This window comes from Arachis hypogaea, chromosome 16 (genome assembly GCF_003086295.3).
Source record: "Arachis hypogaea cultivar Tifrunner chromosome 16, arahy.Tifrunner.gnm2.J5K5, whole genome shotgun sequence".
NCBI lineage: Eukaryota > Viridiplantae > Streptophyta > Magnoliopsida > Fabales > Fabaceae > Arachis > Arachis hypogaea.
In genome coordinates, this window is record NC_092051.1 from 83,779,052 (window position 1) to 83,802,094 (window position 23,043).

Genomic DNA, 23,043 nt, shown 5'->3' on the forward strand with positions numbered 1-23,043 from the left:
ATTGATAATAAATGGTTTTGAATAACGGATTTGGAATTGTTAAATTGAAAGGCTAGTTTTGGTTGCGTAGAGGATTGAAAAGAGGGGACTCGTGATGGGTGGCAAACTCTGGTTTTTAGGGGAGATACTGCCGAAATGTTTCTAAGAATTTAGAGTTGAGTTGGTTATGATTTCAAAAACGAGTTTGATTTGAATTAATTGTCAAGAGAGACAAGTTTTAAATGTTTTAAAGGATTTCAAAGAGAATCAGATGTTTATGCTTTGGTTGATTTATGATTTTCACTTATTTAATTTTTAATAATATCGAAAAAGAGATTTTGTTAACTAGTCAAAGACTTTAAATAGAAATTTGAATATAAATTCAAGGGTTTGGGAATAGGAGTGTGAGTCTGAAGATTATGCTTGAGATTGAGAGTGATTGTGATGATGAATGGTAATTAAATATGATGATGAAGGATGATGATGAGCGAGTTTAAATACTATTGAATATGAGATTGAGGATGAGATTGAATACGAGATTGAGAATGAGATCAATGATGAGATTAATGATGAGGATGATTATGATTATGAAAATGATATTGAATATGATTCTGATTGTGAGATAGGGAAGAAGAATTATGAGAAATGAATTTAATTATGGAGTTTTAAATGAATGTATGTTTGTGATACCTAGGTAGTAGCAAGGATGGTGGTTCATCCCGCTTGCTCCAGGTTAATGTTTGATATTTGATAACGATGATGCTTGATTTAAACTAAATGAATGTATGTTTGAGACCCTGGATAGTAGCAAGCATGGTTGTTCGTCCCGCTTGCTCCAGGTTCGTGATTGTTATGCCTGAGTAGTAGCAGCAGTAGTAGTTATTCCACTTGCTCCAGGTTGAGTTTTTAAACACCCGCTTGGGTAGTAGCCGCAGAATTGGTTATTCCACTGGCTCTGAATTAAGCGAGTAGTAACAAGGGGGTTGTAGCTTAAACCCACTTGCTCCGTAATGGGTGTTTTAGTCCATGGTTAGCTACCAGGACGTGTCGGGTTGGCTATATAATCGACAGATGATATCATCAGCCATAGGATAGGCAACATCATTTGCATATATTTGAATTATTTGGGTTTGCTTATTTGCATTAGTTTTCCTAATTGTATATTCCATTTTATGTGATTATGTGCTATTTTCCTTACTTGAAACTGCTTGTGTATTACTTGTCTGCATTGCTTGTGTTTGTACAATCGAGAGATCCCTCATGCTGGCGATGGTGATGCTAAGGGTTGTACTTGATGTTGATGATGGAATGTTGCTGAAAACTGAATTTTAATGCTGAATTGTTGAATTATATGCTGATAGACTATGGTAATGGAAAGAGATAGGCTGAGTGGAGTGTTGGATAAAATCTTGAGAATGTATGTTGTAGTTATACCCGGTTTCAGATTTTGAATGGGGCAATTTATTGGGTAGAAAGCCCTTTAGACACACTTGTGGTCCTTTTAAATTTTAAACTATTCACCGCACTATTTTGTAAACTAAAGAAGTTTCCTTACGGCTTTACAAAGTAATACTTTCCGTAAAGCATTTTTTTAAGGGTTATTTCAAAGATAAACTGTTTTTTTTTTTAATGAAACTAATTCTATTTGCAAGTATCTCTTTGCTTTGATAGTACTTTTGCTACTACTGAGAACCTGCGAGGACGATGTTTTCACCCCCTACAGATTTCTTTTTCAGTGACAGGTTCAAGAAGCTTTGACACGAAGCTGCGATTGAACTACCAGCTTATTATATGTGATTGTATTTTATGAATTTGGTTTAGTTTATTAGATTTTCCCCTCGATGACTATTGTTTTGGTTTTTAGAGAGGTAAGACTTGTATTTTTGAGGAGTTTTGATTAAGTCTATGTATTTATAATTATGTGATTATGTGGTTTAAAGTAAAGACTTTCCTTTTTCGTATTTAAAATCCGATTTGTATTTGTGAAGGCTCAATATTAAATAAATATAGTATTAAATTAAAGGAACAGAGTTTGGTAACATTTGGACTTTTAGTACGATCATGAGGTGTTAAAAGTTAGGGTGTTACACAATTCAAACTTAATCCTCGGGGCATCTAGCCTAGGATTTCATACTATATTATATGGTATTTAAATAAAACTAAAACCATACCTCTAGGAAATCAAAAATCAAGCTCTTTACTAGTAAGCTTCCACTGAACTTTAGCTCCAAGCCTCACCAATGCTCAATCAATTGCCTCTAACACCACTCTACACTATTTTCATACAATTTACACCATTCTCAATACACTAGGGTTTGATAAAACATAATAAACATAAGAGAAGTTCTATTTACCTTTTACCCACTAGAAGATATGATGAAACCCAGCTAGAGCTCGTTCTAAAGTACTCATAAATCATCAAAATCACAAGATTTCTCAATACCCATAACTAAATTTCAAATTGAACATGCTCTGCGAAAATGGGGTAAGAGAAATCGATATTCTTACCAATATTTTTTAATAGAATCATAGAGGATGATATGGGATTCGCGTGGCCGCAAACAATGCGACGATTGGAGCTCCGGAGAGAAAGTTATGGTGGATTTAGTGTTTTGGGGATAGGGTTTCACTCTCTCTTTTCTCCTTCTCTTCTCTTCAGCATGGAGCACTCAAGGAAAGGGGTGAATGATGCTGAAATGTATTAATGTGAAGGCCTATATATGTGGCTTGGGCCTACTTGGGCCCGATTCACTCGGTTTAGCCCGTTGGCCCAATTTTGGGCCAAAATCTTTAAGATTGTTGTTTTAATTTGCATTTTAAATATTTTTTACTTTCTCAAATCATAAATTCTAATTTCTTAACCCTCTTCACTCATAATTAATTTTCTTAGTCATAGTACCGGACAATCTAAGCCGGCTATATAACCGACAGATGAGACTCATCAGCCACAAGACAGACATACATCATATGCATTTGTATATTTTGCTTGAGTGTGCATTATTTTAGTTTGCCTAACTGCTTAGCTATGCTTATCTGCTACTTGCTTTACTTGCTGTATCTGTACCCTATCTGTGTTTTCTTTATTTGAATTGTGTGTGTATGTATTTGAGAGACCCCTCATATAGTGGAGGCGTGATGAGGGTTGTTTCCCCCGGTGACTAGGAAGTTTGAAGGACACAGAAGGTGAAGAGTTAGATTAGAACTAGAATCCCTTATATAGATTACCGATATTTCTGGTTAGAATAAATTTTAAGTTTGATCTAAGTGTCGGAGTTCTAGGAATGCCTCCGGCTTTCTCGAGATCTTATATATTATCTATGTGGGCACCTTTACCATGTTGAGAACCCCTGGTTCTCATTCCATACATATTCAACTATTTTTCATATGCAGGACATGAGGCACCTCGCTGAGAATTCGAGAGATCCTTTGGAAGCGAAGAAATATTTCAGGGCTTGGAGTTTTGTATTTTCTATGTATATAGATGTATATATATTCTCTATTGCATATATTCTATTTTGTCCCTCTTAGAGGTTGACGTGGAGAAACAGGTGTTTTGCCTTATATTTTGGGTTGTGTGTGTGTGTATATATATATATATATATATATATATATATATATATATATATATATATATATATATATATATATATGTCTCTATACTCTAGCCGGTCTTAGCTTCGCAGGTCAAGTCTAGAGCTTGTTATCTATATCTTTTGGAACTCTGATATATATATATATATATAGTTTTTCATTCGATCTTGTTTATTCGTACGAGTGTGATGCGATTTTCTGTTATGCTTTTACTTAGCTTCTTCTTCAAGACTCCTAGATATAATTTTCTTCAACTATATTTATAAGTGTCTTTTCTTTTAGAGGTTGTAATACCTCGTCACCTCTACTTTACAACTTAAATGTAAATTTCTATATGATAGAGTGTTATAAATATCAATCTATGAGTATAACTTTAGTTGTGTGCCCAGGTCATACCCCGCAGAAGAAAATTTTTAGCTGACCAAAGAATCAGTGGGTTTTATTGTGAATAATTGAGATTAAATTTTGAAAAAAAAAAATTAAAACTAACAACAATGTAAAATGGTGAGTTGATATATCTTATCCCATGGTAATATTATCACACCTCCCTAAAGTTTAGTTATCATGTGGCTAGTGAGTAATTGAAGGCCTTGCTGATCAATCCCTCTTTCAATTCTAACAATTACTAAGTCTTAACTGAATTTGAAAATCAACCGATAACTCTAATTAGTTTAGACTTACTAATTCTAATAAATCTTAAACTTCGCTAGCATTAAGCAATGTTTAATTAAGTACAAAGAATAACCATTTGCCTCTAAATAATTTAGATTAGTTTTTAAACCAATTAACTAGGCTGGATTCACACTAAAAACCTAATCATGCTTTCTCACACCTAACTCGATCAACCTTACTAACCTTTAGGCTAATGTAAGCGAAGGATTCCCTCTTATCTATATTAATTGTACTAACTTTCGGATTATTCGAGACAAGAAAAATACAATTTATACTACTAACCTTGAATAAATTAACCACATCAATTGTTTAAGCCAATAATTTGCCAACACTTTGCATGGATAACTAACTTAAGAATGAAGAATTGAACAAACAAAGATAATTAAATTAAATGAAGCTTTGGAGTTCAAACATAAGTTGTGTATTTAGAATCTTGAATTGGTGAAGAAAATTACTCAAACATAAAGAAAGAAACTAAAGACACTCCTTAAAGGGGGTATTTTCACTTCTAAAAGGATAATAACAAATTATTTAAATGACAAAAAAGTATATTAAATTAATATTCCCACATATAGTGAACTGATCATTAAGAAATATAAATAAATGACAAATATATTAAAGTAACAATTCTACGGACGCTTGAGCTGATTATCAAGGAATGTTATAGAAAATAAAATAACGAGAAACTAAAAGTTAGGTGTTAATTATGATAGAGAATTTGAGAGTTAGATATGAAAAACTAAAGACATAAAATTAGAATGTGAAATTCAAAGTTTAAGAATTGTAATGCTTATCACATAAGCAAACTTATGTGGAACTAAAGACACACCTTTTGCTAAAATAACATTCACCAACTTAATGCCTCCATGTGTGTGACCTAGCCAAATGAAAGTTGTATATCAATGTCTTCTAGTGAATTTAGACATAAAATTTTCCTTCATCCAATCATAACTGAGAGAGATAATAGCATGTCTGAAACTCTACGAAATCTTCACTATGTTATTGCCAAGTTGTTTACACCATGATGGACGAATTAACTCTAGGTGTAAAAGACAAACTTGTAGCTCATTCAATTCTTTTGATTTTAGACACTTGATTTGCCAAATTTCAATATGAAATGAGTTAGATACGATCCTTGCTTTACAACTATTCAGAAATTCAACAACTAGAGCTTGAGATGTTTGACTTTATAACTTATCAGTCTTGATTGGTTCATTTCACACCTTAGATGCACAAATGAGTATTCCATATCAAAAGACAAGTTGTAAATATGTCTTATGCTTCAAATCCTCCTTGTTTCTACAACAAACAACATTTCTAGCCCAAGTTGTGAATCAAATATTAGACATTGCCCAAGTCCATAAGATTCAACGTCGGATCTGTCTTCTAAGCCAATTTCGGCCTTATAAGCATCATTTTTTTCAATGTTTCTCAATGGACTATTTCAACAACAATTGTAGAGTTTTTTCTTAGCTTTCTTAGTATATAAAATGCATACAATTTAGAGCTTTACATAGCAATTGTTTAGATTTTGCATTTTTTTCAATATTATATTGTAAACTTTAATGCATGCAATTAATACCTATTATTTTTATTGCATTATGTGTTATATGAAATTAGTATCCTTTTGAGATTGAAATTAAATAATTATTTTAAAATATCATCAAGAAGTTTTTAAGATTGATATCAGTCCCCTTCACACTATGTGACCAGGTCATGTTTGATAAAATGATATAAAATTCAAAAAGTAAATGACTTAGAACTCAAAAACTAAGGTAGTGTTTGTTTCAGATTCTAGAATTTAGATTGGAGACAGAAGAGACTAAAATTTTTAAAAATGGAGATTGAAATATTGATAATATTTATTTTTAAAAATACATTCATCTAACTTTTTAAATTTTCATTCTACTTCTTCTACCATCTTCACTTCTCTAACCTCACCTCCATTATAACCCTAATCTTTTACCTCATCACCGTACCTACTTTCACCAAACATGATATTAAAACTTAATTAAGTCATGTACATTTTATACCAAACATAATATAAAGACTTAATTTAATCTCTGTCTCCTATCTTTCTTTTAAACACTACCTATAGAAAACATACAATCGCATAATATATTACATTTCATCACGTCATGGTACAACATAATATATCACCCAAAAAGTAAACAACAAACACCACCATACAACACGATTTTATATTTTAATAAATAAATTAATTATAATAATTACTGAAATAAATAATTTAAAAAATATTTATTAAAATAAATTAAATATTTTTTTATCTCGTTTACCGTGTAAACGAGATATATGTATTTATAAATAATTAAATATAATTTTTAAAAATAATAAAAAATATTAATAATTTAAATTGGATAAAACTCTTAAAATAGAACGTTTCAAATAATAAAGAAGATTGACGATTTTAAACCGTCCATTTTAAATGATAGGGAAGATGGACCTCCATTAAAAACAAGCACGTCAATACTTTTATGTGAAAGCACATAAGTACATCATTAAACTGCCCACTGTTAATATGATTACCTTTTTTCTAACTACCCCACTATTATACTATTGTTTTTAACGGACAAAATTTTTTAATTTTTTATGTACTTTCTTGAGTATTAATTTTTAAATTCAAATTATATATTTCAAATTTCGTTTGTTGTATAAGAGTACATAAAAATTTGACATATAATTTAAATGTAATTATATTTTAAATTTTGTTTGTTGTATGGGAGTATATAAAAATTTAAAATATATTTAAATTTCATCTGTTGTATGGAAAAGTATTTAAAAGATCGGAAGCATGAAGTTTATATACGATAAATAAAACAAAAAAATGATAACAGAATTAAAACGTTATCTCCCACTTATTTACTCCCATCAACCTCTCCTAAAAATGAGCAAACCTCTCCTAAAAGTTGAAAAACGGTTTTCTTCTACTCCTCCTCTATTTTATTTATCCCCATCAATCTCTCCTAACAATTGGCAAACGTTATCTCCCACTTTTTCTCTATTTTATTTATCTCCCTAACACACATTTAAAACGGTTATCTCCCCCATTCTTTCTTTATTTTATTTATCCATCAAGTTCACGCTTCCCATCTTTCAATTTTTAGGAGTGGACACAGTTACCGTACTTATTCTCATCATGGAACTTGAAGTAGGAGTTTTTTATTTTTCAAATTTATTAATATTTTATTATTAATATTTTTTATTAATTTTATAAAATATATGTTTATATTTATAAATACATATATCTCGTTTACAGTGTAAACGAGATAACATGTATCTCGTTTACGTATAAAATTATCTCGTTTACAATATAAACGAGATAAAAAAGGGATATTTATTTCGATAAATATTTTTAAATTATTTATTTCAGTCACTATTATAATTAATTTATTTATTAAAATAAAAAATCCCCATACAACATAATATTATGTTGCAATACATAGTTATTTGAAAAAAAAAAGATCATATCAAACTATGGAACTGGAGCTAAACTACCTTAACTCAAACTGGCACGATGAAGGCATCAACTACAACTATGTCCCTCACCTATGCAAAGGTTACAGCATCAGGGACCACACATCTAGCACACATCTACCTCATTCAAGCAGCGAGTTGATTTAGGTCCCAAATGTCTTATACGACTCTTTCCAATTTTCATAGTTTGGGTGATTACTTTTTGCTTTGTCATCCAAACCTTTCTGTATGACGGCTTAAATATGTAGCTCTGCTCAACTACCCTTTGTAGTACCCTAATCGGGATGTAAGGATCACCTAAATTGACTAATATGTCAATGAATTTTAGATATCTTATAACAAAAACATGATTAATATGTAACCATTTTTTCATAAAAGATGTAAACATAAAAAAAATTACCTTCTATTATGGAAAAGATGACTTTGCATATCAGGTTGCTGTCAAGATTTAAATGATACTGGGACATTGTTGGCGCTAAGCACATCTACATAGCCTCATATTTATAAACTTCTCAAAAACCAAGATTCTCTCAATATGCAACCCGAATTCTCTATCGACAATCTATGACATAATATCTGCACCGACAATGATACTTTATATAATCAGACTCAACAATTCGGTACTCTGCACTCCGACAAATGTTGTAGTTCTTGATGGCAAGGTGAACGGACTCTCTATTGTAGAATCTATGGCTTACCCTTAGTTCCACACTCCTATATGTGTTATAGTCATCAGTGTCCCGGGACCAAAAGGCATTGGCTTCACTTGCATAGCATCTAAGTCCGATGTCGAATAATGGCTTGGTACTTGGGCTCGGCTAAGAAGTGGTAATGGTGGTGGCAATATATGTCCTGAGGAAGTAAAAGACGATATTTGAGTTTCTAGGACAATTTTTGTATTGTCATCGTTGTCACTATTAGAACTAGATTAGACCCACTCTTCGTCTGACTCAGAGTCTCCCGAAAATAAGCTAGCTCTGGGTTCTCTTGAATTCTTATAGGGGTTCGGTTCTTCCCACCTGACTACGTCCTAGTGCATAATCTCTTGGAACTGTAATTGATGAAGAAGAACTACTGCCAACGTCCGCCAACTCAATGCAAAGTTCTATCACTTGTTTAGTCATAATCTATCCATGGCAAACATGGCTGGCATATGATTAACATCCTTTAGCCATAATACCTTATATCGAATATTCCTCATAGTGTCTAGTGAAATACACTGATCACCAATTCTTTGAACGAGCTCAATTCCAAGCATTCCGATGTTGACCGTAATCAAATTTTCAAACTTTGTCAACAAATGCAACCGCCAAGTATGCATAATAATAGAATTACTGCATTCAAAATATGCACCATCATCTTTGCATGATATTGTTGCATTCGGATAAACAACTACTATACGTTTGCTAGCCATTTTGGAGAATTTGTATTTGTGAGAAAGAAGAAAGAATAGATTTAAGGTAAAAGTTATTCAGAGGAAGGATGAAGTATATATAGTAATCATCTGCGAAAAGTTCACATACAATTACATGTGCATGTGCATGTGCGCTATAGCATTATCCCACTATTGTGCTGGTCGCGTTTGCGTTATTGTTTCTTAGTTTATTTCGTGACGGACGATGAGCGCCGAGAGAGTCACCACCAGTGAGAGTCACCACCGAAGGAGCAGCGATGGTGGGAGTTCCAGATGAGAGAGTGACGATGGAGGCATTGCGAGCGCTGGGGTTTTTCAGAGGGCTGGGGTTCTTCGCGGAGGGCTGGGGTAAGGGGCTGGGGTTCTTGGAAGCTTTTAGGGTTCTGGGTTCTTCGAAGACAAAGGGTTCTTTGAAGAGAAATGGGTTCTTTAATTTCGAAGAAAGATGGAGAAGAACGCAGCGTTTAGAATCATGAAGGAACGCAGCGTTTTGTTTTTTAGAGGACCTTTTGGCCACGCTTTTGAAGCGTTCCAAAAGAGTTGTACGAAACGGCCACGCTTTTAAAACGCTACTATAACAAAACCCTGTCGCTACACTTTAAAAGCGTGCCTGTTTCTCTCTATGGCTACGCTTTTTAAGCATGGCAAAAAAAATGTGGCCAAATCTCTAATTAATTGCCACCCTTATAAAAGCGTGACTATAGACCCTTTTCGCCACGCTTTCTAAATATAGCAAAAAAATGTGGCCAAATCTGTAATAAATCGCCACCTTCATAAAAACGTGGCCATTAACCACGCTTTTAAAGCGTGACAAAAAAAAGCGTGATCATAGGCCTTTTTTCTTGTAGTAATATTTAAAAAGGTAAAAGAATTGAAACAACCGTTATAAAGGTAAATATGATTTTTTTTTATTAATAAAAAAAAAAAAACAATAATCCTAGCACCCAAAATACGAAGCCGAACAAGCTGACAGCCAACGAAAAGAAAACTCCACCCACATATTAAAATTAAAATGGAAAAAAAATGGCGGTAAGGTTCACCAAAAAATGAAAAATGGCGGTAAGGCGGCAAGAGATGGCACATGCATATCATACGTCCACTTCCACTATCCTTTTTACTCTCGGCTCGGGTGTCTTCTTAACTTCTTATCCTTTCCCTCTTTGTTTCATTTGTTAAGAGACTATTTTAGAAAGAGTTCAGGGTGAGAGAAGTTCTTCACCTTAGGTGGAACTGCTACCAGATTTAACCTCAGAATATTGCATATCATCGATGGATCTTTACGTTCGAATCGCAATCGATTTGAAAATGGATAAAGATTGAAGACTGCAGTGAAATTTGAAAGGTATGCTTCTTGATATACCTTTTAAGTGAAAAGAATTTATTAAGTCTGGTTCACAATTCAACTTAAATTGCAATGAAAAATGGGGTTTATTTGGCCTGAATATTAGGACCTTAGCCATTGATGCTAATATTTGGATTCTTTGCAGGATTCACTTTCTTTGCCGCGTGGGTGTTTTTTGGGGGTTTTGGGGGGGGGGGGGGGTATAGACTATAGAGGGAGGGAGGGGGATCTCATTGATGTTATGCGTAGTTTTGAAAATCTGATAAAACCTGCAAGCTAAGCTGGTCAAATGAGGGACATAAAATAATGTAGTTTAATTCTACAAACTAGATCTAGAATTACATTGCTGAGTTTATCTCTACTTAACTGGTTCAGATTCCTCTCCATGAAGCTAAAGAGCGTATTATACTTTAACATGATACAGTCACGGTTCTAGTCTGGGAAAATCTGCTGTCTCTCTGAGCATAAAAATTGAAAAGGCTAACTGAAGAGGTGATTAACAGTGACTTTAATTTTGTTACTGTATACAACACAGGACGGGTGAATGACAATGATTTGTCTTCATGCTCCACCGGTCCGTTAATGGTTGGGAGTGTTGGCAAGCAGCTCTGGCTGTTCCGGGTTTGGTTCCGGGTTTGGTTCCAGATTCAGATTAAGCTCTTCTGGTGTGTTTGCTGGAGCTGATGGCTTTTTCTTCTCCAACTTGCTAGCTGGGAAGTGAAGCCTGGCCTTCAGAGGGCGCGGTGCTCTTTTCTGCCTGTCAAATCCCCGCACGCAAACATATCCTACAGAGCATTGTTCATAATCTCTTTAGATACGACTGGTTATCTGGTCACTTGTTTTCTCTGTTAGCAATTGCAACTAAGAGTAGTAACTCATATATAACTAAATTACGAATCTGGAGATAGGTGTAACAATGTTCATATGCAAATACTTTGTAGTTTTGCTAGGAATCAACAATCAGCCAACAAAGTAGTAGATGAACAAAGATTAAGGACAAGCAAAATTTAAAGGGAGATAGAAATGTTGGCTGAAAAAAGTTGGTTTCTAATCTTTTTCCAATACCTTAATATATGATATGCATGAACATTCTGGTAGGAGAAGAGGATATGGAAAACCAACTATGAAGTGCCGGTTGATTGTTATCACACCGGTAAATGCAGGTTGAAATAGGATAGTCAATTGAGAAAAATCACGATTAAATTCTGGGAACTAACTAAATCTTACCTCTCCAAAAGCATCGTTGAATTTCTTGTGTTGTTAAACCTGGTTAACATAAAAAAGTAGGCTCAGCTTAGCTTTTTGATATATAGTATCTGCCTTACTATGATATTTTAACTTCGAAGCGTTTACCTCTAAAAATGGTTGGGATGGAGGTTCCGAAATATACTGTTCGCCTCCTGAGGTTCCAGATCCAACTTCGGGGAACACTAATTGGGTTAAGACTTGATTCATCATCAGCAAATACCTGATTCAAATGACACGTTTAGTACTGCTTTAGTTACATACATATACATTCAAGGATATGTGAGATTTCACACTACTTTACCTCGTTGACTTGGAAATAGGTGCCATTTAATGGAAAACTCCCTCTCATAGCTGTTCGACATGGTATCTATGCATGAAATTCAAGTCACTTCAATATAATGCTTGCATTTTGAATGCAAACTATTGCTCAATTCATTTTTTAAAATTATTATAAGATTACTATGCATAAGAATTAACAAAAATCTATGGTTTTAGCATCAAAATTACTATTCATAGTTCAAATTATTGTTTTGATAAGCATGCAGACCAGGATTGTCCCTCGGACTATCTGTGAATTTGCTTCGCGGAAACTGTTGCATTGAAAGCACTCTTTCTCATTACAGAGCTGGCCACAGTCCTGAAAGCTGCATTTTTTTTCTGGTGGCTGTGTAGAATTTGCTGTCTCACCTGATGTGCATGTCCATGTATTTGGCAAAAAGGATTAGAAAACGTATCAAAATCTAACAAATCACATACTGTAAAACTTCCCAACTAATTATGCAGTGAAGCTTACAAAACTTTACAAGCATTTTAAACTAATCAAGTGGGTTCTAGTACTCGAGCAATTTTATCCACCTGGAGTCCATATAGCTAGAAGGTATTTTCCTGGATCATCAGGCTCTCGCTTCTCCCACTGTAGTGCATAAGTAATAAGCAATGTTGGACATATAGCATAAAAATAGTTGAATGGCAAATGTTGAAATTACTAACCCCTTCTAATAGACGATGTGAATCTGGGAGTTCATAACTGCATACAGGCAAACAAAAGATTAGCGAAAGTTCTTAGAACATTTGACTTGTATCAATCATTGGACTGATACAAAGCTTGTTGAAAAACTTTATACTGGAACTCAATTAAATGCCAGATTCATATGAATTCTCTCGGTGTGATTTTAGATAAATGCAAAGATCCTACGATTGCTTCTTTTTCTTGCTCTTGTAGTATTTGTTACTTCCGTTGGCCCACATTTCATTTGCTATCAAGAATGCCACTTCTGGTTAATTAGTTGGAACTAAGTTAATTTTTACTTACACCCAATGCTCTGTGCGCAATCGATTCACATTCTTTAGCTTGGGCGTTGGAATGCAGGCAGCTTCTGGAGTAAGGGCGACCAAGGCCTTTGACATTTCACCTTCTTGAAGATCCATGTTTTCCTCCATATAATTTTGTACATTCAAAGTGAGTTCTTCCATGTCTACATTGATGGCTGGAATTTCACATGTTTCCTCACAAAAGGCATCCTCTATATCATTTCCTAACACTTGGGTGCATTCTGGTTCTGGAGTTGATGGCTCTTCAATAATTGGTTGGCAAATATTGATTTCGGATCTTGCTTCAAGTTGTTTGCTTGCTTGTATTTCTTGAAGTTCTTCTGCTTGGCTTGTATTTGTAGGGAGAGGCAAGGGCAATTGATTGATGGTTACCGACAGGTTCTGATTTGTTGCGTTATTTCCGTTTGCGATTACTATACCTTTTTGCTCTGGTCCTGGTAGGGCAAGTCTTGCACTGCAAATAATAATATATACTGTAATCGCATCTATCATAACTTGCAAATTATATCTAAAATTGAATTTTCAAAGTGCTTTGCACATAATTATTTCAGCTATTGATAAGTTTGTTTTCTAAGTTGACTGTTACGATGTTGATAAACTGTAGTCATATATATTTTGCTGTCCATATAGAGGTATTATATATAATTATACTGCATAACAGCATAGGTGAACTTCATATGATTTTCTCCGGATTTCTGTACCTATTTTGCCAATAGTAATATTTGCAATACTTCTGAAGCATTGGAATGAAGAGTTCTAGTCCTAAATCATGGTAAATTGCATGACAATCATACTAAGCATAACAGATGCAATGAATCATAATTCAACAAAGACATACCTTGCAAAAGCACTTGCAAAGTGTCTACATTCCCCTCTCATTGGGCATGCATTGCAGTTTGGTTTATATTTTGTACAGAAGACCTGCATGCATTAATTTTAACTTATGTCCTAATAGCAAGTGGATTTCACTTAAAATGGGGTTAATCTATGCTGTACAAGATAGTGCAGTTTACCTTTCCAAATGTAATCAGCTGATAGTGCAGCTCATACCTGGAATATGTTCCAATAATACAAGAAAAAAAAAAATCAATCAGTAGATAAATAGTTTATGATTTAGTATAACTTAATTACAACTTATGTGATATTGTCATATCATTAAAAGAGAGATACTTTTATTTTTAATGTACAACTGTAAATTAAAGGTAAATTGTTACAGTGTTCTTTGGTCTAGCTTGCACAGTCGGGGCCAAAGATATTTTTGTATGGATTCCAGCACAGGGTACCTATATAAGCCAATGGTGTTAGATCTTATTTAGTTGAATTAGTGGCTTATAGGCTTATACGTTTTATTTTGGTAGTACTTACAATTCTAGAAGATGCAATTGTAGTGACTCAGGTAGTGGCTGGAGAGGCACCCATCCCAAACGTACTGCTATTCGTCCAACATTGGTGTCAACCTATTGAAGTGCAACAATTGTTCATATCTGTTCCAATTTCCTGTAATTGTATTCTTTTTTCTCTTCTTTTTTTTTTCCAACTTACCGGGAATGCAAGATTATGCAATGTTAAAAGTCGCACACACTCCACGCTCTTCAATCCCAATCCCCTTATGTTGAGCAAGTATTCTCTGCAAGCATGAGTAGAATTTGCTTTATGCATTTTTCCTGCTTGAATGAATTGCATCTAAATATTTAATGGAATATCTTTGTGTTACAAGTGAATTGAGACCTCAAGTTAACAAACTTTCAGTCGACACATGACAATATCATATGTATGGGAAATACAATTCTAATAAAATGGTTGAAAATTTTCTTTGCACTTACTTTGCTTGATCTGGTGGAACATCTCTTAGCCACTCAAGGTCAATGGCCCCATGTTTATCAACCAAGAGATTTAAGAAGTTCTGCATATTATATATGATTCACTATTAGTTGCATTGAAGCTTTTTTCTCTTTCCAAACACCGCATTTAAACAACATTTCATTGTTAATTGATTTTACCTTAATACGTTCAGCAAGCATGTTGTTCATGCCCCTTTCCTTGATTGCATCAGCAATCTCTCTGACGTCTGCACGTCTAACAGCATCCCAGTCCAAAGAGTCCATGGTGTTTTCTGTCTTTTCCCTCTTCCCGGCCTTATCTTGTGCTTGTCTTCTTAAACTATCCCAATCAAAATTATCTTTTTTATCCTTTAGGTGCACCCTACTCTTTGTTGATTTTGTGGAGGCAATTTTAGTGTGTTCTTTGACGGTATTGCTCTCATGACCACAATCTAATTCCCTTGGTTTCTGTATAGGATCTTGAGTTTCTTCTAAAACATGCAAAGCATTTTTCTCTTTGTGATTACTTTGTTGTTGACTGTGAAACTGAGATAGCATACATTGAGAATGGGCAATTGCAGCTTGGGTTTCAGACTCTGATGCTTGAACACCAGGCCCCTTCATGTCATTTTCTTCTTTATTCTTTCTGAAATCAGTTGACAAGTCTTCTATTTCAAAAGGGCCAGCTTCAAGTACTCCTCCTTTAGGGGTCATTTTCAAAGAATATTCATTACATGTGATGATGGAGGCTTCTGGGAAATCTTGGGTAACATTCAACTTTTCTGTTTGGTTGCCATGCTTTATGCCTATAGATTGACCAGATGCATCTCTTGAGTTCTCAGTTGATTTGCTTTTTTGACTGTTTACTTCATGTAATGTTGTCAAACTTGCCATTTCTAAAAGCTTACTGAAAGAAGTTCTATCATGAAAGATGTTGTACTTGGCTGCACTTGATAGTTCTTCTACTTCTGAGTTGCTTTCTGAGCATGATCCTATCTTCTCTGGACTTTGCTCAACTGAACACTCTGCACATATTTGAGAGGTAATGACAGAGCATTGGGATGACACCATGTCACTTAACTCTTTGCTAACACTCCCAATACACGAAATTTCTTGTGCTTCCCCTATGGTGGTACCAATTGGTCCACTTTCCAATGGACAATGGTTGTCCCTCATATGTTTCTGAGTTGATTCTGACAGTTTGAAGTTTGATTCATCTGTTGAGCTAGTTAAGCTCCCATTTGTTCTGCAGGAATCGTTGCTGTCAACAACTTCTTTTCCTTCAGAATGTTCAGTGCTCTCAATTGTCATAGAACTCAAGTCATAAGCACATGGATTCAATACTTTCTGTGAACTCTCCTCTGGTTCCACAATGTACACTTCTGGTTGTGGTCTGCTGACTAACAAGCTTGTGCTTCCCTCATTGTATGTTTGATACTTGTTGCTTGACTTCAGGGGGAATCGAGCAGCAAGGGACATGAATGCAGAACTGCCAATAGAGTGGAAAATATAAAATGTTGCAACATCCTAGTTTAGTTAGTTTATATATATATATATATAAAGAGGCACACACACATACCTGGAAAGATGGTCCGAGACATTTTGTGTGAGGAAAACTCCCACCACTGAGTCCACAACTGATCCTTTCCATTTTGAAAATCGTCTGTCTCCTGTTGAATAAGCTCCATATAATTAATATGTGAACCACATGAAATGATTTTATTTTAGTTTCTGTATTTGATTACCATAATGTATGTTAGCTTTAGGACTAGGATTTGCCTACAAGTCTATTTTAGTATTGGAAATGAAATACCTCACTGGGCCCCTATGTTGGTATTTATCTTTATTAAATTACTAACAAATTTCTCTTTCAATTTTGTGTAAATTTGTTCAGTTTCTTGATCTCTTGGTTTCCTGCTGTATTTTTCCATAACACAGAAAAACAGATAATGTTAATTTTTGCTGGTATCTTTACAAAGGATAGAATTTCTCACATCTTGCCTGTTTAGTATAAGTTATTGGGTATTTGTTAGATTTGTGTGTGAAGTGGTTAGTGTTCATATCCTAGGAAGTTCACCATGGATACCTTGTACAAGATGCATCCGTGCAATAAATGAGTCGGCCCTTCCACGGAACACTTTTCGTTCTTCTTCCCACCATTTAGCCTTGTCTTCATCCATTCCATCAATTCCAGGACTGTTTATATCTAATAGAAGAAGCTTCCACACTCTATTAGTCTCCTCATCAAGGTCAACTTTAGGTCGTGGGCGTTGTTTTTTAATGAGATCAAATGAGCCCTCATAGGGAATGATGGTGCCATATCCATTGGCAGGGCCTTTGTGCTTTTGATGTTGCTGGTTATACGGGACAAGTGTATTCTGCCCATGTAATAGAAGTTCTCTGCTTTCTCTATTTATGTTTAGGTGCCTAAATTGCTCTGTTAATTCGTCTGCACTATGCACATTTTTCCATGTCTCTTCACTGCCAACAACTGCATCAATGAGTTAAACTATCAGAACAAAATGCATGATAGAATTATTAGGTTTGCAGCAATTATAATGCTATTGGGAAAAAAGGTTCAAAGGTTCAGTTGGAATACCTAATAAGTTGTTCAAGGGCAAGCTGCAATTTTCCAGCATAACTTTTTGATGCTGCTGCATTTCACTTGTGCAAGAATATGCTGAACTGACAAGAGTGCTTCTCTTTTTAGTTCTTTTCTTTTTTTTGAGTGTTGCTCCCATATCTGCAACTAAAGCATCAATACATGTCTGTTCTCTTTCAGCATTCACAGATGTCTTTCGTGTAGGGAGTTTTGATCTTCTTTTGGTTTGCATAGGCTGCCATGAAGATAAGTTATATCTGAATGACTGGGGTTTATCATGAATAACTCTTTCTGTAGCTGTAATCATGACTGGGACTTTTACTGCATTATATTCAGAACTAGTGGGCCAAAAGTTTGAAGTTGAGGCGTAAGGACTTGATCTAGCATCTTGAGGGCACACTTCTACTTCTACAATTTTTGTTGCACTTGCTGAAGATGTATTGGAATTTTTCCCCTTTTCACTTCTCCTTTTCTTCTGAATATTTGGAAATTGAATCCAACTCTCTTGGTAGTGTGCCTGCAACATATTATATTGTACCCCAATCAGATTAATGCTGTTGGTATCCTCATGCTTAATGGTTCCTGTATGCTTTCTCTTGGAACCAACTGCTTGTAAACTTGTGGTTGAAATTCTTGTGTCACTGCTTGATAGAATTTGTGCCCTGTTTCTGTTTTCATCCTGTGGACCCTTTCTTTTGTTGCCATTCTCTATCGAGTTAGCATGTGGCATTGCCCAACAAGAATTGCTTTCTGAAAGAGGTGTACCGAGGGCTTGTCTTCCTTCATTTGTCAAAGTATTTGTTGCTGCAACAGTTTCTCTGCCTAAATTTATGTTTGTATCTTCTATGCATCTAGAATTTCTCTGCCTTTGTTGATCTCCTACGTCAAAATTTAAGGATCTTCGGCATGTCTTTTTGGCAGATTCTGGCATCAATGGATTAGTCAATTCTCCCGTCACTTCTATTTGAGGAGTAGAAGTTGTGTTTGATCCCTTCTTTCTTACATATTTCCTTTTGCTGGTTGAGCTTTCTTTTGATTGATCAGACTTTGGGGTCTTTGTTTTACTGTTTCTCCTCGGTTTGCCTTCTATGATGACCTTGGGGCGGTGCTTCTTTCTTCTTGGTTTTTGTTGTGGTGTCTTGTTCAGATTAACATGGGGATTTATTTCCTTATTCTGGCTCTGATTCTCTTGGCATTGTGTAGAAACTGCACCAAATTCTATTAAAGGATCACAAAGTTCTTTGTTTTGTGGGCTGTCATTATTGTTGTGCTCTGCATCTGAAACTTTATTCTCTTCTCTGCCTTGATCCTTCTTTTCCATATGCAGTTGTGTCTCTGCATATTGTGTGTTTCCTGTTCTGACAGCATTATCTGGACCATGTGGGGCAGCATAAGGAGTGTTATGGCGATAGTAAGTAAAGAATGATGATCCTGGTGCATATCAAGTGAATGTCTGTCAGAACCTTATGGTTTCAGATTTATTGAATATCAAAAGATGAAAAATGATATATTTATCGTGCAAATACTTTTTTCAGTTACCAGGTGAAATGAAAATACTTTCATTAGAAAACTAGTTCTGTCAGATTCAACTTCGAATGCAAATTAGCATGCTTAAGATGAAATTCCTCAAGTCAGCAATAAATGGAAGATACAATATAAACATGAAAGTACTTCCAAAATTAATAATTTGTAGGAATTTACAATTGTTTTTCTCTATGGCAGCAGGTTATATTCTCCTGTGGCCTTTACCCCCTCCATTCATGTTATTCTCAGTGTCATATCTTTAAAATACTATGCGTTTACATTCTTCAGCCTGACTATGTCACTAATTATTTACCCAACCCAGCACTCATCATGGTTCAAGGTGTTGCCGAAGCAGAAAACATTTGTATAATAATATAAGAGTTTAATTTTTATAAAAAATTTTCTACGTTGATGTTTATTCAATCAGATTCGACCACGTGGATAAGAGTTTTGTACTGTGTATCAAAATTAAACAAATAATATAACACAGCAAAGCATCAACCCAAATTTACTTTCGTTACCTCGAGGATCTTGACAATTGTGAGTAGCATTGAACAAGGGTTGCCCATAAGAGAGATGACCTTGGCCAAGTAAAGCACAGGTGGGGTTTATCTCTGTATTTAAATTAGGAACAAAATGATTCCTCAGAAAATCTGCATATGCTGCAACGGAGGTTGCTGAAGCAGCATTAGCCTGAGCCAAAAGCTCCGCAAAGCCGTTATTACTCGACACAGAATTGTTGTCAAAGGACAATCTTGCACTTGTTTTGTCACTGTCACAGGCAATGTTTGTTACTGCAGCCTCATGTGGTAGCCGAAGGTGTTGCCTGGTCTCAATTTCTGCATTGGTTGAGGATTCACAACATGCAGATACCGCATTAGAATGTGACCCGATCTCGATTCCTTCTCGAGGAGCATAGATTGGCGGCGGTCTTTGAAGAATAGGCTTCGAAGGGGTGTTGGGGATCCATGGAACCTCTCCTTGAACCTTGTTTCTATCAGTTTCTCCAATCTCCATTCTTTGGTTGAAGGCCTTTTCAGTTAGAGCTCTTAAATCCCTATTAAAAAGGATTAAAATTGACCCAAACAAAAGAAGGAAATGACAAGAAAATGGTTACAGAACAGACAAAATAGCCGAGTGGATGGAGCTCTTTCAGGGTATTCTACAAAGCTCAATTTTCCGAGAAAAGACCCACATCTTTACTCAGTTAGGTGCTGGTTGTAAGGACCCATTTTCAGTGATGTGCCGCCCTGAGGCAAAACAAGGGTTTTCTTAGAGACAAATTAAATTGAAATTAATAGAGATAAATTAAAGATAAGTATAGATGCAGTTCATGAACATTGATAGAGGTGAAAATGTACCTGTCGAAAGTAACCGGTTACTGACAAAGCTGGTGCTAGTCAAGATAGTAATTGCAATAGGATTTAAGAGTTTTATGCCCATAAAATAAAAATTAAACTGAATTATAAAAATCGCAGAGACATGTCGACCATGTGTGTCGAAAGCCGAAACGGAAAATTGGCTGATTCTTCTTGATCACTCCGCTTTTTGCTGGCGGTGAATAGGAACCCCTTCCATGAGACCAAAACCAAATTTAAAACGAAAATTCGGAGAAAATCATGGAGATGTAGTTACAGTAGGTATAGTGAGTCAATGACAATGAGGGAGATCTGATATCTATCCAGGGCAAAATTGAGGGAAAAAATATTACTTTACAGAAAGTGAGAACCGATAAGCATGACTACACAAAATTCTATATGTTTGCATATGCTGATATGCACCCTGCCTCCATTATTATACTTTATAGATCTTGTTGGGGTCAATTTAATATTTGTTGAAAGGATTTATTTGTATCCTGCTCCGCCGCACCTTAATTTCTCACAGCCTTTGCAAAGGACGCGGCGCGAAGACGAAGAGAAATGATATTTGTACTATTCGAAAAATAGGCTACGTAATTCTTACATGTCATGCAACGTTTTGCATGTACATGTTTAGAATTACGTGCCATGCAAATAATTTATTATACATGTAGGAATTTTTTGGCAACACCAAAGGCCCGTGTTCACATTGTTTTGCATTAAACATAAAAAAGTGAAGCCCCATAATGAATATTAGTTTAATTAAAATTAAAAATAAATTAGATGAACATATATATTAAAAGCAGATTATTTCTATGGAATAGAATATTATAAATTGATTTAATAGCAGATATCGATTATTTTCCTAAATATTATTATTATGGAAAAAAATTACTGTGTTATATTCGTTTTGATTTTTAACTTTTTATGCAGCTCTATATTTAATTAGTATTTTGGCCTTGGATAATGCATACGTCATTCTCAGATAATGCAGTGGATAATTTTTTTCATAGATATTATGAGCATAAAGATTAACTTTTTTTCCATAGATATTAGTACGATCCAGATAAATGTTTAAAAATTTTTGTATACAATCTCTTCATATTGGTTTTTTAAGGATTAGCTTTAGATTTATAACTAAATATGAAAATATAATGAGAAGTATTAGAGGACTAGTAAATTTTGTAATTTATAGCTATTAATTAATTATTATTGATATTTTTAATAGTGTGAAATTTCATCCAATAACATAAAATTACTCATTTTTTGTTACTGATTAAGTATTAGTCAAATTTTAATAAAAATACTGACTCTCTAGACTTTTATAATAATGATTACAATAAATATCAATCATCATGGCTTTAGCTGATCATGACAACAAAAGTAAAGAAAAATCAAATTAGAAGAATGCAAAACCAAAACTAGTAATCTCCTTTGTTTTCTATTATTCAAAAATTAAAGTACAATCTCCTTTTTCAAAATAAATATTGGGAATTTAATTTAATATGCATGAAACATAATATTTTAATATTCTAATTTGATTCAATAAAGCATATTGAATACTCTTGAACAGAACTTAGGGGAACTAATTGATAATCACGAATATAAAAGTTATTATTACCTTGTTAAGTAGTCAAAAAGAAATTTTGGTAATCATATATTAGACGGTCAACGAATATCTACTATCATACAACTTGTTATTGTTGTTGTTCAGTCAATAAGTGTTTACTCTCTTTTATGGGAAACAAAATTTATTTAAATTTGTTCATTTTTATTTGGTAATTATAAATATGATGATTTAAAAATATTCTAAGGACATAAAAATTAGGAGTATATAAAAGACAACAAGACAAATGTAGATACAATTGTGTATTTTCTGTATATTGTGATTCAATGATTGGAATAGGTATATATATAGAGTGAAAATTTTGTATAGATCAGCAAATCTTTTCAAATCCTCAAAGATCCTTAAAATTAACAACAAAGATATTGATATGGTGATTCATTGCTTCTGAAATAATATTGGAAGAAACAAACAGAATATATCATAAAATCTAAATAATTAGAGAAAATATCAATCTAAATGGACCTGAGTATTCTTTGATGAATTTTTGTACGGGTTATTTGTGATGTGTGATTCAATACGCCCACATAAATTAGAGGATGAAAGATGTCGAGAATGATCAGTTTAGACAAATTGGTGTAAAAGAGTCGAGGAAAGAGAAACTTGATGAAGATGTCAGCTAGTTGTCCCGAGGAGGAAACAGAAAAAAGTTTCATCATGCCAACTTAAACTTTTTGGCGCACAAAGTGACAGTCAACTTCTAAGTATTTGGTTCACTCATAAAAAATAGAATTCGCCGCAATACGGAGAGCACTATGATTATCGCAATATGAAATCGGAGGGCGAGCACAAGTGACATGCAAAACTTTCAGGAAGTTTAGAATCTATTGAAGTTTACAAGTAAATTTACAAATGCACGATATTTTGCTTTTGTAGACGATCGGGTTACCATATTTTGCTTTTTAGTCTTCCAAGAAATTGGAGAATCTCCGAAGAAGAAACAGAATCCTGTCAACGAGCATCTAGTGTCTCGATAACCAGCCCAATCAGAATTACTAAAACCAAAAATCTGTAATGCTAAACTTCTAGGAAAGAAAAACCT

The 23,043-nt window shown here is 34.4% G+C and overlaps 1 protein-coding gene and 1 long non-coding RNA gene across 3 annotated transcripts; one reads left to right on the forward strand and one right to left on the reverse strand.

Annotated features, from left to right (window-relative positions):
• Window positions 1–10,182: 10,182 nt before the first annotated feature.
• LOC140180346 (uncharacterized) lies at window positions 10,183–11,280 on the forward strand. The gene is made up of 2 exons (XR_011874339.1): window positions 10,183–10,493; window positions 10,639–11,280. It is a non-coding gene; the product is annotated as an uncharacterized lncRNA (long non-coding RNA).
• LOC112754399 (DNA glycosylase/AP lyase ROS1) lies at window positions 10,776–20,983 on the reverse strand. 2 transcript variants are annotated; one of them, XM_025802033.3, is made up of 20 exons: window positions 20,381–20,983; window positions 19,541–20,269; window positions 17,493–18,926; window positions 16,980–17,384; window positions 16,473–16,563; window positions 15,074–16,382; window positions 14,897–14,976; window positions 14,616–14,700; window positions 14,439–14,530; window positions 14,288–14,356; window positions 14,087–14,123; window positions 13,912–13,994; window positions 13,054–13,527; window positions 12,732–12,768; window positions 12,597–12,654; window positions 12,289–12,428; window positions 12,043–12,108; window positions 11,847–11,961; window positions 11,721–11,759; window positions 10,776–11,278 (listed from the first exon to the last, which is right to left on the reverse strand). In XM_025802033.3, the coding sequence occupies exons 2-20, from the start codon at window positions 20,034–20,036 to the stop codon at window positions 11,073–11,075; spliced, it is 5,316 nt and encodes a 1,771-aa protein (XP_025657818.1). In that variant the 5' UTR covers window positions 20,037–20,269; window positions 20,381–20,983; the 3' UTR covers window positions 10,776–11,072. The 2 variants fall into 2 exon arrangements, with proteins under 2 accessions (XP_025657818.1, XP_025657819.1); XM_025802034.3 differs by having other exon boundaries at window positions 17,493–18,866; window positions 20,381–20,917.
• Window positions 20,984–23,043: the final 2,060 nt, after the last annotated feature.